General features: G+C 38.3%; 1 protein-coding gene across 1 annotated transcript; it reads right to left on the bottom strand.

Moving 5' to 3' along the window:
- Positions 1 to 385: 385 nt before the first annotated feature.
- gnat2 (guanine nucleotide binding protein (G protein), alpha transducing activity polypeptide 2) lies at positions 386 to 6,150 on the bottom strand. The gene is made up of 8 exons (XM_062427935.1): positions 6,045 to 6,150; positions 2,646 to 2,688; positions 1,965 to 2,106; positions 1,696 to 1,853; positions 1,414 to 1,542; positions 1,200 to 1,329; positions 956 to 1,109; positions 386 to 576 (listed from the first exon to the last, which is right to left on the bottom strand). The coding sequence occupies exons 1-8, from the start codon at positions 6,148 to 6,150 to the stop codon at positions 386 to 388; spliced, it is 1,053 nt and encodes a 350-aa protein (XP_062283919.1).
- Between the last annotated feature and the right edge of the window lie 11,481 nt (positions 6,151 to 17,631).

The following is a 17,631-nucleotide window of genomic DNA, read 5'->3' as shown; positions in this document are numbered from 1 at the left end:
TGCTACATTTGGGGATTAAGTGCTACATAATCTGCAGGTTGTGAGGCAAGCTAATTTAAACTCATCCTGTGGTTTTAGGAGGAATTTATTAAGACATTTAATCACAAATCACTACAGGGAATGTTTTCTGCTTCTCATTTTCTTTCTCATTCTTAGCAGCACCAAAGCAACTAAATAGTCTGCGTGGTTTGTGTTTGTGTTAGCTCATTTTATGTCCAGAAGTTGTTGCTTGGCAACACAGGATGGCCAGATATAATTCCCTGTGTGAGGTTAAAATTGAATTGCCAGGGGTCTGCCTCATCTGGACCCCATTACTCTATATCAACAAAGTCCCTGGGAGGGATGTGATGTGGTCACCATGTACCTCTTTTCACACTGGAGCTGTTTAGAAAAGACCGCAATCTTTAAGGTTTTCTTTGATGATGATGTCTGTCACAGCGTTGAACACAATCTCGACGTTCTTTGTGTCTGTGGCACAGGTCAAATGGCTGTAGATTTCTTTCTGACCCTTCTTCATGTTCAGGTCCAAGAACTGTGTCTTGATGTAGTTTGCGGCGTCGTCGTATGTGTTGCTGCCTAAAAGGAAATCAATTGTGTGAAGATGGGAGCAGATTTATGAGAATATTCATGAAACCCTGATCCTTACATCGATCTTTCTGTGCATTACGTACATTACTTTGTTGATTAACTTATATGATAATATAATTACTTGCATCATATAATTTAATTTAGGGGAACAACACTGAGGTTCAAACTGTCTGGAATTTTAATCTCAAGTTTCTTCAATTGATTCATCTAGTTTTAGTCTTTTTATTTTGTCACAAGTTATTGACTTGTAGACTGATCTACTTTCACTTTCTTTGACCGATTTGGTCTCATGCCCTGACTGTTTATCTGGTCTAACAACAAACACAGTTCTGTCATAACTCTGTACAGCAGAGTCAGTCGGTTTTACCGTCATAGTCTGGGAAGCAGATACTCAGATGAACTTTCTTGATCTTCTCCTCAAAGAGATCCTTCTTGTTGAGGAAAAGCACAATGGAGGTCAGTGCAAAGAATCTGTGGTTACAGATACTGTTGAATAGATGGAGAGACTCGTGCATGCGGTTCTGAAAAAGTCAGAGAGGAACAGGGTCAGTTAGTAGCTGCATGTCTGTCTTCAAGTCCTTTACGCTGAGGTAACAGGGGTCCCAACTCACCACTTCGTCGTCCTCTACGAGCACCATGTCATATGCACTGAGAGCTCCACAGAAGATGATGCAGGTCACACCCTCGAAACAATGGATCCACTTCTTTCTCTCTGACCTCTGGCCACCCACATCGAACATCCTGTTCACCACACAAAGTCAGAGCAATGTCAGTCGGTATCTCTATTCAGTGTTAATATGTGAAGACAGACTGTGGTTCACTAACCTGAAGTGCAACTCTTTGCAGGAGAACTGTTCTTCAATGATACCAGTTGTTTTGACTCGAGATCGCAGCACATCCTGCTCGGTGGGAAGGTAGTCTGACTTGCAGATTCTGTCCATTTCATTGAGGTAGCTGATGATGTCAGAAAACACAGTACATCAGGCTTCAGATATGAAATCATCTTTACCCACAAACACTAATGGAGTCTTCACTGGAGCTGCTGTAAGCTAGCTGTTTAGTTTTACACCACAACACCGTCACTCCTAGTGGGACACACAGACTCACTAGCCAGCGGAGTCATTGAGTTGGTACTCAGCAGCTCTGTCAAAGCTGGCCTGCACACCAGTGTCGTTCCACAGCTTCTTGATGACGTCAGCCAGCTCACTGGGCATTGTGCCTTCCTCAATGGAGTCTGACAAGTTCTGCAGCTTCTGTGCATCCTCCTGTGGTTTCACACACACAGAACAAAGATCCATCAATACGTTTATGTCAGTAAAAAATGAATTTGACAAGTTAGGTATGTGTCTAGTGAAAATCTTGGTGAAATATGAGACCTGTCCACTGGCTGCGCCAAAATCAATGGCCAGCATCTCCATGCCTCTGATGATAGCCAGAGCAGACTGCAAGATGTTGCCGTAGATGATTGCTCTGAACTCCAGTTGTTCCTCTTTTGTATAACCTCCTTGATGCAGAATTCTGTACACAGGTAAAAGAGAAGTGGGGAAAGTGCTTAAGTTAATAAAAAAAACAATTTTGTCAAACTTAGCTACATTAAGTCTCTCCTAATCTGAGCCAGTGGGTAATTTATATATTATCAATATATAGAAAATAGCTGGTGAAAGTAATTTCTTCTATGAAACTTCTATGTCCCTACATTTAAGAAGTTCACACTATAAAAAACCTGGATATCTACAGAGACTACATAATCCTCCACTCACAGTGCCACCTTGTGGTGAGAGTCTGATCTCACTCAGCTCAGTGAAACAAACTGCACAAAACAAGTGCTGACATATCAGAGTAAGCGGATGTTTGCCCTGTTGACCTTTGTGAAAGGCTTGACTGCAAGTAAAACAGACAAAGACGGGGCTGCTGCCTGTATGCTGACCAATGAAATCAAAGAAACCTTCTGTTGCACTCTGATTACTCGCCACAAACATGGTGTGGATGTCACACATGAAAAAACCCAACACTCTGGTCATTAGTTTTAATCTAATTAGCCCCTAAGGTTTACTTACTTCATTTGTTTTACGATGGTGCTCTTTCCTGACTCACCAGCGCCTGGAAGAGAAGACAAAGTTTAGCACCATCACCAAAACCACTGTGTTTCTCTCCAACATGCCGATGAGTAGACACACACTTTAAACCATAAACAGCCAAAGAATATGCTTTGATGATGCAATCAAAGGAGCAGTCTGGCCGACACAGAAAAGATTGCGCATTTCATTCTGTGGATCGTTTTAGGGGTGATTTTTTTTTGTGTTTGAAGATATCTGTCTTCACCACAAGGGAACAAAGCCCAATTTGGTTTGTGGAATGAGTTACATAAAAAAAAACACCTCTGACATGGCTGTCTGATGTAATCCACTAGCCTCACTGTGACCACCATCATGTGCTCCTGTATGTGTCCACACAAATGTACATATATGATTGTATTATGTTATACAGAGTTGAGTGTTAATTTGTTGCACCTGGCTACATTTAAGTTGGTTTAAAATATGATATTGACACTTAAACAAGGAACTGCACAATTTTATAGAAACATACTGTATACTATGGCTGCATACAACAGAAAATATAAAAAGTATATTACATTATATGGATTAGTGAGGCTTGTAACGGCAGACACAGATCACATGGTGATCATGAAGTTCTGGCTCTCATATCTACGGGAAGCCTCGTAATGCTTTAATAGAGAACTCTACAATGGCTAAAGGCTCTACTAACAGGATGGACTTAATCTACTCACAACACACCGACAAACACACAAAGCTTTTTTTTCTTCCATCAGAAAGTAATGTCAGATTATCAACTGATATTTTTGTACCTCACAAACCACAAAGCTGTCAGTCATCTCTAAACTTTGACAAATCACACTGGATATGTCTGGATGGAAGAGAGACATGTTGTATTGCAGGAAGACCAGGCTCTCACTAACTGTGCACTAACTCAGGCCTGGAGGAATTTATCACGTCACAGAGCAAACAAAGCTGCCCGTCCTGGACTCTCTGAAGCCACATTAAGCTGCATCCACAGACTTAGTGCTTGAGCGTTTTAAGACTTCAAGCCTCAACTACTGTGCCCTTAACAAGCTCTGTCAGGCAGAAACCAGCAGTGCTTAATGAATCAGTAATGTTTAGCTAATTTGCAGTGAGCTGGTAAAGGTACAGTGACAGTATAAAGTTTGGTTTTCATCAGCTGTGTTTTAATGAAGAGTGCCTTTATTGTGTGTATTCACGCTCATTAGCTGAATGTGCCTGTAGGCTTTTTCTGCAACATTAAATCTGGGGTTTAAAGGGAGCTCTGTAGTAATGTTTACTCTGTAGACAAAACTATTGGTTGATGTTTTTGCAGGAGCTGCAAAAGATAATTGAGATGTTTGTGACTAAGTAACCCTATGAAAATACAGAATCTAACTAATTGAAGTGGTGCAAATTTTGCAGACAAGCATTTCTTTTAATTTGTAATTAATGTATTTAAACTTTGAACCATCTCAGTTAATGCAGATTTAGAACATTCATATTGTTGTTTCAGATATTTGGGGCATACAGGAGGAAGACTAGCAGTGTGACAGCTTTTTATCTCTCCATAACTGACTGCATTATATTCAAGGAGTACCAAGTTTTGTTGTTTATTTCACTGGTTAGATAGTTGCACACAGGTAGTACAGCACTGACATCAGCTGCAAACATCAATTTGTTCCACCACAGCTCTATCTGCATCCTTTCACAATGTTTCTTAGAGCCCACAGGATGGATCTTTTCTTATCTTTACTGAGTCAGCTCTTCCTGTCTTATCTAATAGAAGTAAATGTCAAGTCACAGATCAGAATAATGCAGTGTTGTGAGAGGTAAAAACATCAATAAGCTTATTTATAAGATGCAGTAATCAATAGGGATTTTAGTGTTGTTTTTAAAGTAAATGGTAACAGTATGCATGCAATATTTGATTTCTAACATGCATCATCAGTGCAAACAGTATGATACACACTAACATACTAATACAAAATTAAGTGGTTATTTTTTTCATCTGATATTTATTTGACAGTGAGATTCATTTTTTCATGTTGTATCTGTAATGTCATAAAGTCGTACTCTATTACATAAATCAGCATCAATCGAGCAGCAATATCTCTTAATCTAGCTTCATTTGACATTGTCTTCCAGGTTTATTTATGTAAATGTTAATTGAATATTTTAAAATATGTTGCAGTTAGTGATCATGTTTCTGTTAGTGACAACATTAGTGATAATAAAACACATTTTATACTTTTATACGCCAATCAAGGGATCAACAGAGGCCTCAACAAGTGGATCCGCACTAAACCAGTTAGCTAATCGGATTGACATATCGCTGCTGTGCTGTGATTTGCTCTGACTAAAGGCTATGATCTTTTAAGCACCAATGTCCTTCCATAAAAATTGAAAAGTCAATCTCAATACTAAGATGTAGCCAGGATAAAATAAATGCATTTTATTACACCTTTTTTCAGATTTAATATATGTGTAAAATATTTATTTTAAGTTCCCAGTGCTTTCATGTTTGAAGCCTTTCAGAGCTTTTGAGTTCTGCTGATCCCTGAAAATAAGTTTGATAATTCAAAAAACCTTCTAGCTGTACAAGCTCAAGTCTGTGCAGTGTTTTATATAGTAATTAACAAAACGTTAATAAGTGGTTAAGTCATTATTTTTTGTTTGATTGTTTTTTATATATATTTTCAATCTAAGCAAGTTATTACTGTTGGATTTTTTCCAAATGTATTTTCAATATTTTTAGAAAGGACTTCTTTGCTCTATTAACTGCTCGCCTTGCAGCTTTTTCTTTCTCTGCTGCCTTCACTTTACTCTCTAAACTCTAAGCTTGAACAGTCCTCCCATCTTTCTAATAAACTAATGTAGGCTTTTATCTTGAAACAAGCCATCTGCATAGCCTGTAAATCCTCTGAGCACACTATATCTTACATCTAACTAAGCAGTGAACAGATGTGCCAGTTTAATACCAACCCAGATGGTTCAAATGCAAGATTTAAAGAATATGCAACAAATTAGTGAGGCGTCCATCATTATCTGATGTTTACATGGTTTTGATTTTCTCAGTTAAACTAACAGTCCATGACATAAGTGAATTTTCACCCAGAAATTCAGTTGTTTACCTTCCAATGAGTCAATGAAAGCAAAGGTAAGTCATGTTTTTTTCCCCTGTGCATGTTATCCTCCAATAATACCTGTTGACTGCTGGCTGACTACACAATGTCTGTTCTGAACCTTCACAAACATTTTGTTCAGTCAGAGATGGGAAGCTAAAAGTTAGATAGATTCATTTATGAATCTTTTGTCATCTGAGCACCTTTGCATCCCCTGAAGCCTCAGACAAAATGCAAAACTGTGTGCAACAAAACTATTCAAGAGTCCACTTACCAAGCAGTAATAGCTTGACTGTTTTAGCATCCTTATCAGCATCTTCTTGGAGTTGTTTTTCCAACTCCTTTGACTTTTTGTCTTCTGCACTGGCTCCAGCACCCATGCTTTCTTCCTCCAGGTACTCAAGATCCTCAAGGATTGAAATTTTGACGGTTCTCTGTGAGCAGCTGCAAAGAATCTGGGTAAAGCACTAATCGTGCTGAAAGGTGATTTCCGAGCGGAAGGAGATTGAGAGGGAGGTACTTGACCCTTCCTGGCTTTCTTGGCGTCTTTCGATTAGATGGTCAGATGTCAATGAGCAGCTCTGTCCAGAACCACCCTTTAATTCCTTTGCTTAAACCCCTGACTTAGGAGGTACTTCTTCCTGATTGGCCAGCCAATCCAATTAGTCTAATAAGGGCAATAGTGAATGATGTAAAGAAAAGGAGAAAATAAACACTCTTACAAACTTCAGCAATATTGATATGAACAGTTTTTCAATCTGAAGTTTATTGATTTGATATGTCTGTGCACATACAGACAGGGGGGCAAATTAAAAATAAGGTGTTGGGCCACCACATGCTCCCAGAGCAGCTTCAGTCCTCCTTGTCATTGATCTATAGTCTCTGAACTCCACTGGAGGGATGAACAAGACCCTAGCATATGATTCACATCATTTTCATACTCATCAAACCATGAAGTGACCCCTCGTGTCCTTTGGATGGGGGAATTGTCATCCTGGAAGAGACTACTCCCATCAGGATAGAAATGTTTCATTAGTGGGACAAGTGGAGCCTAACCAAGTTAGCAAAATGGCCCCCATAGCATAACAGAGCCAGAAGATCCCCTCACTGTAGGGGTAAAACTTTTCTTTTTCGTTTTTTTCTTTGTCTTTGTCAACCTTCTGTATGTGTTCATAATATATACAGCATGAGGTGTAAATATGCAGAAGATAAACATATACTGTGGTATCTGTCTGTGTGTTTCTTCTTCTACATGCATTTGGAAAATGATACATCCTGTATTTCCTATCATCATAGAGTATGTATGTCTGTCTATCAGTATATATATATATATAAATATATATAAATAAATATTTGTGGTAACCATTTTTAAACATTTGACATCACCTGAAAGGGTTAAAATCAGTTGAAATAAACGTGCACTTTTGGAGTCAGTGTGTGAGTGTCTTTTCATCTGTACTGTATTTTCTGCATGTTAGACTCTTGACTCTTGACAGTCAGTCACATGGACAAGCAGGGAGAGAGGAATTAAGGTCTCATAAACTTCTTATACTTAAGACGTTTTAATCCCAGGTGGTGTGGTGCCTGCTAAATAAAGCACACATGACTGTACTGCTGGGCTTCAGCCATAATATGATCTAAAGGTGTTTTTTTCAAGTTACATAACCTGCATCGTTTTCTAACCATCTCAAAATGATTCATGTTTTCTGTCAGTCAGAGTCAAAGTTTTAAGACAGGAGGTGTCATTGTTAATTCAGTTGATCTATGAACTGGTCCGCCTCATTGGGGTGATGGGTTGAGGTCAGTGGGCCTTGCCTTCAGGATTGTATGGTTCCCGCCCAGCGTGTTAGAGGACTTATAATGAGATGGTGTACTTGAGGTTACTAATTCAGTCAGAAGATAAGTTGTTGCTCTGTATTTTGGCCAACCAATTGTGTCAGAAGCCCCACAGAGTGCTATTTGATTTAATTAAGTGACGTCAGTAATCCCCAAAATAAGAACACTGATTTTGTGGAGCATCGGGTATCAGGTAACTTTCATGCACAGTAGTAGTTAGATGTTTTATATATTACAACATTTTTGTTTTTATTGTGGATGTTAAATTGTGTGCACACACTACAAGCCATTTTCCTTAAAGTTAATTTAATACACTGTACAATGCAAGAAACAGATATAAGAAAGAAAGAGAAATAATCAGCAGCAGCCTTTAGACAGAGTTCACACATGGTATACCTACTTCCTGAGTAAAAGTACACAGAACTGCACACTACCATACAGCAATGCTTATGGTGTACAAAGTACAATGAGAGTACAATTTTATGGACCAAACAACTAAACTATTAATAGAGAAAATTACCAACAGGTTAATCAATAATGAAAATATTTGTTACTGGTATGGAAACTGGTATTGAAACATCTGAGTGGTTCACAGTTGTGACTCATCTCGAAGTCTGCTTGGCTGTTGATGTAAATTTCATCAGCAGATCAAAAGGAAGATTGAAGGGAGATGATTGTAAAATAAATGTGTATTTCATTTTGGAGGCATTGGCTACAATAACCCATAAACAGACGGGAGTGGAAAATGACATGTTAAAATTATTATTTGTATTTACTTTGATGTTACTATTTATCTCATTTTCCACAAATAATTTAAAAAATATTTGTATATTTTGGATTTTATGAGTTGTATCTCAACCAGGATACGTTGCCCCTATTAAGGTATAAAAAATGTATATATGTATGTATCTCCTGGTGCACGTTGCCTGTTTAAGGGATAAACTAAACTCTGTTTAACCTTGAAAAAGTGCTTGATGCAGAAATAAATGTGAAATCATATTACTCCATTGATGACATCAGAGGCAGGAAAGTTCAAAAATCATAAACCAAAGTGAGGCAAAAGTGTGCTTCACAGAGCAGTACACAGGCCACAATGATAATGTAAACAAAATATGAAATGAACAATCAAACACAAGTAAACACAGTTTAAACAAATGAATAAAATTAAGACCAGCAGCGTAGAAGGAGGCAAGAAGGAAGCAAAAAAAGTGTCATGGTTCTGTAAAGCTAGAGACTGCATGACTTTACTGAGGGGTAGAAATGCTTTTGTCTGGAATGTTTTGAAACTGTTTTGCTGTTCCTAACCAGTCTTTTTAGAAACCCCTTTAATGTAGCAATCATTTCAACATGGTAGATGAAGCAGGTCATCACTTGCCTGTGGTGGTTTTATTTTTCAACACCTGATCCATCAACTGGCATAATAATGACGATTTTATTTCATTTATAATATTAAGTGTTTAGTGCTTCAGCATATGGAGATGGTATTAACACAACCTGTGTGTTATGGGACTGCAAGAGAATATCTGCTGCTTCCAATTCTTGTATTTGTGTATAAAGTTTCATTGTGATCAGAGTGCATTTTAGGCAACTGTCTACTGTCCAAATGGTGAGATAACTGATGTTTGTCTTTGTACGGTGTCTGTTAACCGGCAGCTGTGTGAGTATCTGTATCACCACATGAAGCTTTTTCATCGAATGAATTTTTGTAAATACAAACTGCTCAGGAGGGGAATAACTAGATCATTTATTTCCATAATGGTTCCATATATTTATAACTTTCTCACTGAGTTTAGTTTTAACAGAACTAAGAGAACCGTCTACCTTTCAGCTAGCCAGACCGTCACAGATCTAGTTTAGTGACGTCATGTTCAAATAGGCTCAGTGGGCATCTAGAGGATCGATAGACTCTGAAAAAGAAAAAGTGACACGTGAAAGATTGTAAAATCAAAAAATATACACATATTTCAGGATTTTAACACTACTTTCAAATGATGTCCATTTATAAAATGTTTGTGTCATGTTTTAAAAGGTGCAAATTGAGCAAATTCAATCCCATCTGGGAAAAACTACATAGTTTCACTTTGGACTGTTGTTAACTGTTACAAACTTTTCAGTTTTTGAAAAAACTCAAATCAAAGTTAGACATATGTACCATATCCAGAGTTGGTGCATTAAAAAACAAAGATCACTTTCCCTTTCACACGGCCTCACCCTCAGCATCATGGCAGAGTCCGGGTCTGTCTTGAGATAATGTGCCTTACGCTCACGTCACTCTGCCTAAGCATATAGTGCTAATTGCCTGGGGCAGGGTGCTTGAGGCCTAAATCCCCCCAACGTTTCTAAGCAAGCTAATTGCAGTAGCACAGCTAGTGATGGCAGCCAATCCCATTAGGCTGTGGATGGCGTAGCCAAGCTTTGTGTTCAGTCCCTGCATCTCTGATCTGTTGACGAGATTACCCGCAGAGCCTCAGATCAACCCAAGAGAGGCAGAGGCTTAACACATGATGGTTATCTTTTTTGGGCGGTGTGCGGTGGAGACAAGGGAAACGTGTAGAAATCATTTTTTTATGGTGCAGAAAGTGTTACTAAGGATTTGTCAAAATAGGTTAAGATGGAGTCACATTAATGCTTTATGGACATCATTGTCAACCCTTTCTTTTTTATCATGAATCTGAACACATCACAATAATGTCATAAATACACAAGAAAAAGCGGTTTGTCCTGCATATATGTGGGTTTCAGTGAGGTTGGGCCTCATTTAAGAAGCTTACAAACAAACAAACCATGCAAGCAGGTACACAAGTAGGCAGATAATTGAGCAGATAGATAATAGACCATTCAAATTCAATCATTACCCTGAAGTGAGCAAACCAGCAAAGGCTATTTGTGTTTCATAATCTTTTACTTTCATGAGTGTGTGTGTGGAGATGACACACTTTAAATTTTCCAGTGGCTCCATTACAGGTTTCCACCCACTGATGAGCTCATGTGGTATAGTCTACGAGCTATTCTACAAATCTGCAGAATAAATAGGTTTACTCCCACAGATGACGCAAGGAAAACCTGGCTGGCACCATACTGCAGCATTTACACACAAGATGTTGTGATACTCGCCACTAATCCTGTTACACAAGCATCTTCCATTTCCTTCATACACAAATACCATTAACTGTGTGAAATTACACAAGATAATGAAGCATATTAATTCTCACAAAGATCGTAAAAAGGTTTTTTTACATACACCAACTTACTATCTTTTTCTTTTTTGTAAGATTTTATCTTAATTTATTTTCTTACATAAGCAACAAGAACCACCCAAATGTGTAACTATATATATATATATATATTCTGTGATTTACTTTCAGTTATGCATCTTATTAATTGACCTTATTTTTCTTTCTTTCTTTTTTTTTACTTCAGTAATGTTTTCAGATTTTGATTTAAATACATTTCCTCAGTAATGCTAAAGCTAAAATCAAGGAACAAATTTCAAAAGCTAAGAAGATGTTGGCAATGAGACGAATTGCAAATTTACAAGTACTGACATAAAGGAATAAAAAGTAACTAGAAGCCAAAAGTTATGTCAAAATTAATTGTATTATGGGGTGGAAATTAAATGGCATTAAATATACTGCAAAAACTATGATGCACGATGGCTTTTTCTTTTCGGCCTTTCTGACTTTCCATACACTTATCACAACATCTCAACCTCAAGTCCTGGGTTCAGCTTCCTGTTTTGATCTGGCCGTGCTACTCAAGGTTCCTCCCACAATACCAAAAAGAGGTCTCAGTTAATTATTCGTCTGTGTGTGTGTCTTGTTATGGATTGGCGACCTGTGCAGGGTGTTTCCTGGCTGCCTGCCCAGTGCATGCTGGGATACTCAGCTTCTCCATGAAAGCAAAAGCAACATAATTCTCCTAATACTCTTGTGAATGGTTGCATGTATAAGTGTGCCTTTGCCACATCAGAAAGATGTGTGTCAAAGGTTGACGTATTTTCTTCCAGTGTTACAGGGATTAACCACAGATAGATTAACTTCAAAGGCAGTGAAAAGAAGGTAGAGTGTAAGTCAAGAGAGTATTTATGGTGATTATATTCAATACTTGACACTGTCCAGCAGCAGGGAAAGCCAAAGCAGTTAAAGTCTCAATCAGACGCAGTCGTGTATCTCCAAGATTTTCCTGCCATTTAGTCGGTGTCAAAAGAAGCAAGGAATAAAAAAGTACCTGCACACTGCTCATTGTTCCCAAATCGGCCACTATGAGTCTTCTTCATCTCCAACTGAGACCAATAGTTTAACTTCACCTTTTTCCCTTTCTGTCCTATTTCTTTTTCTTTTTTTCATTTGTGTTTTATGTTGGAAATGAGCAAGATGTGATCTTTATATGATCTAGTCAGGAACATATTTAAAACATTTTTATGGCAAACTTTACAGCGTCTTTCTTTCATCTGTGAACATAGTCATATATTTTCTGTGTGTATTTGGATGTGAGGATGTGGGTTCTTTTTTTAAATTGTATTTTTTGCATTTAAAATAAACCTAAACTTCAAAATTCATAGTGCACATTAACTAAAGTCTCTTCACACTTACACATTTGCTTTCTAATATGGTTTAAAATATAAACATCAGACATTATAACAACTTACAATGAAACATAATTCATGAAATATAAAATAAATAGTTTGTGGGTCACCGTGTAATTGTTTAGTGTTTCAGAGAAGAAGAATATCCTAATGGAAAACACAAGTCCTTGAATTCCTTTGACACAAGATAATACAATTATTGATCAGTATTTTACTGCAATAATAACAATTATTTAGAGACAGGCTTAAAAATATTTCCATTTTCTGTCAAATGTTTTGAAATGCACTTAGATTTTCAGTTTAATATTAAACCATTTTGTCATTCCTATTTTGCCCTCATTGAACTGATTTCAAGACCTAATGTTGCTTTTAAAGGAATAATCTTATCTTTGCCTTTTTGAAAAAGACTGGTCTTGTTTGATCATTCTGGAGGTTAATCAGTAAGTAATTCCTGCCATTGTTAGTGGGATAAATGTTGAAGCTACTGTATCATACCATATGTTATGTGCCCTTTCCAGATATATAATATTTTATAGGTTTTGGTTTGTGTTGTTGTGAACACGCCTTTTATTTATCTGTAGGAGTTTTATGCTGCTGTTATGATGACTCCTCTCACTCACTCTTACAGACTGATTACAGACAGATTTACAGACTGCAGTACGCTGTTGTGCTGCAGTCAGTTTACTCCTTCCCTTTAATAACCACAAGATGGCGCTGACTCCACAGTGCACACACTCCTGCTGCAAAGCTCCCCTCTGTGCTTTAACATTGACCAGTTTTTCATTTTACTGTTCATGTTTTTAATTATTTATTTGAGTTTTAGCGAGGAGAGGAATCTAACATTGTGATGTTCCCTTTGATGAGGACTCCCTAGCAGATCTAAATTGGAGAAGGATGAGTAAGCATGTACCAAAAAAAAAAAAAAGGTTGTATATCTCATCCTAGTCAAGCAGGACAAAGTACTTACATGTCATTTGTTTATTCAGCTCACATCTGCGAGCCAAATACACAAGTGAAATGTTAGTGCTTCATCCTCTTGAGCAGGAAATTTGAGCTTGTTACATATCATCATAGCTCCAGCTGCAGTCAGTCAATCTCTCTGGAGTGAATGATGAATGAATTTCTACACATCCTGCAGTGACATCATGTACATCTTTATTATTGAGTCCTTTAACTGAACCACAAATATCCCTGTTATTCTGTTTATACGTGAAGATTTGTTTTGGCAGTGTGTTACATCTCCTGTAGTGTTTGGTTCACTGAGTGTGCTCCTCTGCAGTGATTTGGAGTCTTGCTGGTCTGACGTCTTCCCTTTATTCCTCTTTGCCCTCTGAGATTTTACAACCCAGCAAATTGTTTCAACCATTTTCACAGCAGGATGCTCTGTCTTTACTGTCTTCTCTCATCTTACAGGTTCATGAAAGGTGGAGATGAAAAAATGAAATGAAAAAAAAAAATTAAATGTCATGATAAAGCTTAATTCATCAGTCAGGGCAACCCCACAGAACAATTATAAAGAACTGACATTAAGATGATTGTCAAATTGTCAAATATTTTAATTATACACCAAAAATAATTACAGCTGAGGTGATCAAGTGATTCATCAAGCAGTCAGTAGACAGAAAATTAATGAGAAACAATTTTGATTATTGATTATTAATACATTTTTCAAGCAAAAATGTCAAACATTCACTGGTACCAAATTGCCAGATGTGCGCTTTGTTGTTTTATAGGACAGTAAACTGAATATATTTGGGTTTTGGACAGTTGGTCAAAACAAGCAATTATTGACAACTGATTTAACAATTGATCAATAATGAAAATAATTGTTACATATAGCCGTAAATTAATATTTTCTGTATATTACTGTACTATATTGCAACCTAAAAGTCACTAGATTTCAAGTTTCATCATAACATTTTCTTGTCAGTTAATATGTGTTACTTGTAGGCTACTCTTTTCTGTGATGATGAAGATGGCTTTGTTTTTTTCATCACATTACTTTAAAATGTATCATTTTTATTTACATGCTTGATTTTCATTTATAGCAGTAAGTGTATCATTTTTGTTACTCTTACAAAACATGTTTGTCACATCTATTTGCAATCATCTCTACTGAAACCACAACTTTTCTCCACATTGGTTTGCCCACACATAGATTTGTGGTTGTCATGGCAACAGCGCAGGCTAGAGCTTTTGTGCGTGTGTGTGTGTGTGTGTGTGTGTGTGTGTGTGTGTGTGTGTGTGTGTGTGTGTGTGTGTGTGTGTGTGTGTGTGTGTGTGTGTTTGTATTCTGCACGTGTTTGTGCGTGGCCCCCAAGCTCCATCAGTGCCGCAGCTCAGGCACGGGAGTCTTTCGGGGGGAGGGGGGCGGGGCCTGTTTCGCTGCAGAGGGATGCTCCGCAGCCCCACGCTGGACCAACCAGTCTGGAAATCCCTGCTCACAGGCACGTAGCACACACACGCACACGCACGTACACACACACACACACACACTGAAGCTCCCAGCATCTGTGCTACAACCCTCCCCCTTTCCTCCTTCATCTTCTCCTCCTCTCTCGCTCTGTAGCGGCTCTCCGACGCTCCGTCCTCCGCAGCTCTGACTCACTCCACTCTCCTATTCCCGTCCGCGCCAGGCTGAACCGCTCCAACCCAGGGACATGTCGTCCAACCTGCCCCCCGGGACCGCCGCCGGGGCCAAAAACAAGCCCCTCTCTCCCTTCAGGAAGCGAGGCAGCCTGCAGTACACAGCCAGCACAGGTGAGTGAAAGTGACCTAGGGCTGGAGAAGGTGGACCATCTGAGCTCCTGGTCCTGTAACAGAAGGTGGACTGTAACATGAACTGTATGGTACAGGACTGTGTATCTTTATGTGACTTCTTACAGTTGAACAATTTAATATTTTGATTTCAGATTATTTCAGGGTTCACAGCACCAGTGACAGAAAGACTGCAATACTTTCTGTGTGTGAGTAGTTTGGGGAAATGCAGACCTGTTGATTAGCAGAGGATGCTCTCTGTGGAGGATTTGTATCTGCTGACTTCTAGCTTTTACTTTCATCCTTCATTTTCATGTTTATTTTTAAAAATGACACAGCATGCATGCATGCATGCATGCATGCATAAAATCTGTTGTGTCAGCCTTAATTTCAACATGAATTTGCAGTCAGATCTGCTACTGCTGCATAAAACCATGTTGCATAACTCATTGTTGTGGGTGAAAAACTCATATTTTGTACGTTTTCATATTTGAACTCAAAGGATTACATGCTATTAAATTAGTTGATGACCCTTTGGCTTGTGGCACCCTTTCAACACATATTGCATGTGGTGAAACTAGGTTAGCTGCACCTAAAAATAAGACTCTGTGTGTATATATATCCTGTGCAGGCTTTTCCCTGTTTTTCATTCAACCCAATGGCTGTATGTGGCCCACAGAGAATATGTAGGTTGGTACCTCAGGACCTGATCCCCTGCTGAATGAGAGGATTAGCCTCTACTCTCATGTATGCACACACTGGCCTTTCATCCAAACTACAAAGAATGAAGAACGACCATATGACGAAATACCAGCCGTTTAAACACCCCTCCTTCTCTTCATTCAGTGACATCTCTCAAACTAACCATATTTGCTATGAAATGTGCAACTGCTTCATCAGTTTTATAGAGCATGCAAATGGGGATATTTTTATACCGCAGGCCACAAACATCATAGTATTCACATCATGGCATGTGTTGGATTCAGTTCTTATGGTTAATATATTTAATTAAGTGAGAAAATAATACAATGTGCAATACATGTGGATAGATAAATCCCTCTTTTCAAGAATTTTTCCAGACATGAATATTAATGAGTTGAAACCAGACCAGTTGAGTAAGATTGTTGTACTAATTCCTTGATATCTCTTGAGTTTATTAGTATTAGAAACAGATCAATAGTTCCTCTATTGGCAGATTTGTTTTTAGTATCAGGATTGGCATAATTCATTTCAGGCACAACATGGCCTTGAAATATACCGTAGATTTATCTTAAAAATCTCTCCAACACCCAGTTCATGTCTCTGCTTGGGGACATGCACGACCGACAGTGACATGCCGTGATGTTGCGATGACTCTAAAGGTGGTCAGGGATTGATTTTAACCCCAACACTACCTACAACAGCTGCAAGTCTGAGTGATTCACCGAGGCCTCCTTTACATCAGCTTGTTCTCTATGATTTCCCTCATTTACTGCTCAAAGCTGACAGCAGCGATTATAGAAACCACTCTGGAGTCTCAGACTGGGAGAAATAAATAGTAACTGGATGAAGAGAGTCAGTCTTGGCTCTTATATTCGACAGAAACCTTTTTTTCCTTCTTGATATAGAGGAAAGGCGGCCTGTGCACAGATTCTGTTTTGTGAAGCCTCCAGGTTTCATTTAGAAAGTCTGCAGAAGCACAATAAGATAACATTCACATTTTGTGTTGTTAAAGCATCCAGGGAACCATATGAGTAAGCAAAGATGACATTTAGGTGACTCATCTTCTTTTGTATTTTCAAAAGGGCACTAATCTAGTTGGGGGCAGTTTGTACTGTACCATCCATGTAAATAGTAACGCGTGCAGTGAAAACAGGTTGCAGAGACATGATCATTTGATTGTTTTGCAAGGGCTATTTGAATAATTTCCAGTGTCATGTCTTTAAATGCTCAATTAATCTTTAATAAAGTGATTACTACTATTGAATCTGCTTCATACATTATAGATTGTCTGCTTTGATTGTCCAAATTGTCACTCAGCATGCTGGAGGAGATGTAGTCTATTAGATTGTTTATCTAGGAATCAATCTAATAAGCTCTCTGCCATTCAATCAGTACAACAGAGTGGAATAGATGGCTGCAGCAGAATCTAATCAGCCACATCTTTAAAGGTACACATACACATAATAAACTGCTATGTGTCTATCAGACAGCCCTGAGCTCTCTTGTGTGCTTATTGTGTGAAGAGCTGAGGCACAGCGTTGTACAAATTTAGCTCATTATTGCAGGGTTCGTGGACTGATCTCGGCGGAGAGCGGCAGTGGGTGGATCACTCCTCTAGCTGTGAAAAAGGTAGTTCTGAGATCAGTGTGCCGCCCACTCACCAGTTAGCCTGTTCTGTGCTTTGTACTGTTCATCACTTGTTGAGCCACTTAAAACAACAACAAATGAGAATGTCAAAACTTTTATGTAGCAGCAGATTTTGCCATATGATCAAAGCTTTGATCTGACATTTACATAAAAACACATAATGATACTCAGTAAAAGGGAACATACTCACTGTTGGGAAATTATAATAATAATAATTATACAGCAGCTTTAAAAACACATTTACAGAGTTCAAAGTTTACGTTTATAAAAATAGACAGACAATGCTTCACAGAGCACACAAAATACAAGATACACATAGTTAACAAGAGTAAAA

The sequence above is a fragment of the Scomber scombrus genome, chromosome 10 (genome assembly GCF_963691925.1).
Source record: "Scomber scombrus chromosome 10, fScoSco1.1, whole genome shotgun sequence".
Taxonomy (NCBI): Eukaryota; Metazoa; Chordata; class Actinopteri; order Scombriformes; family Scombridae; genus Scomber; species Scomber scombrus.
Note: the sequence above shows the minus strand (reverse complement) of the source record. Positions and strands in the feature narration are given on the sequence as shown.

What these genes read in the sequence shown, in the direction of transcription:
- gnat2 (XM_062427935.1), bottom strand. Translation starts at nt 6,150, where the DNA reads ATGGGTGCTGGAGCCAGTGCAGAAGACAAAAAGTCAAAGGAGTTGGAA. An exon ending in TTGGCGCAGCCAGTGGACAG is followed by an intron (nt 1,854 to 1,964) that starts GTCTCATATTTC and finishes GTGAAACCACAG; the next exon opens with GAGGATGCACAGAAGCTGCA. An exon ending in CTCAATGACTCCGCTGGCTA is followed by an intron (nt 1,543 to 1,695) that starts GTGAGTCTGTGT and finishes TGACATCATCAG; the next exon opens with CTACCTCAATGAAATGGACA.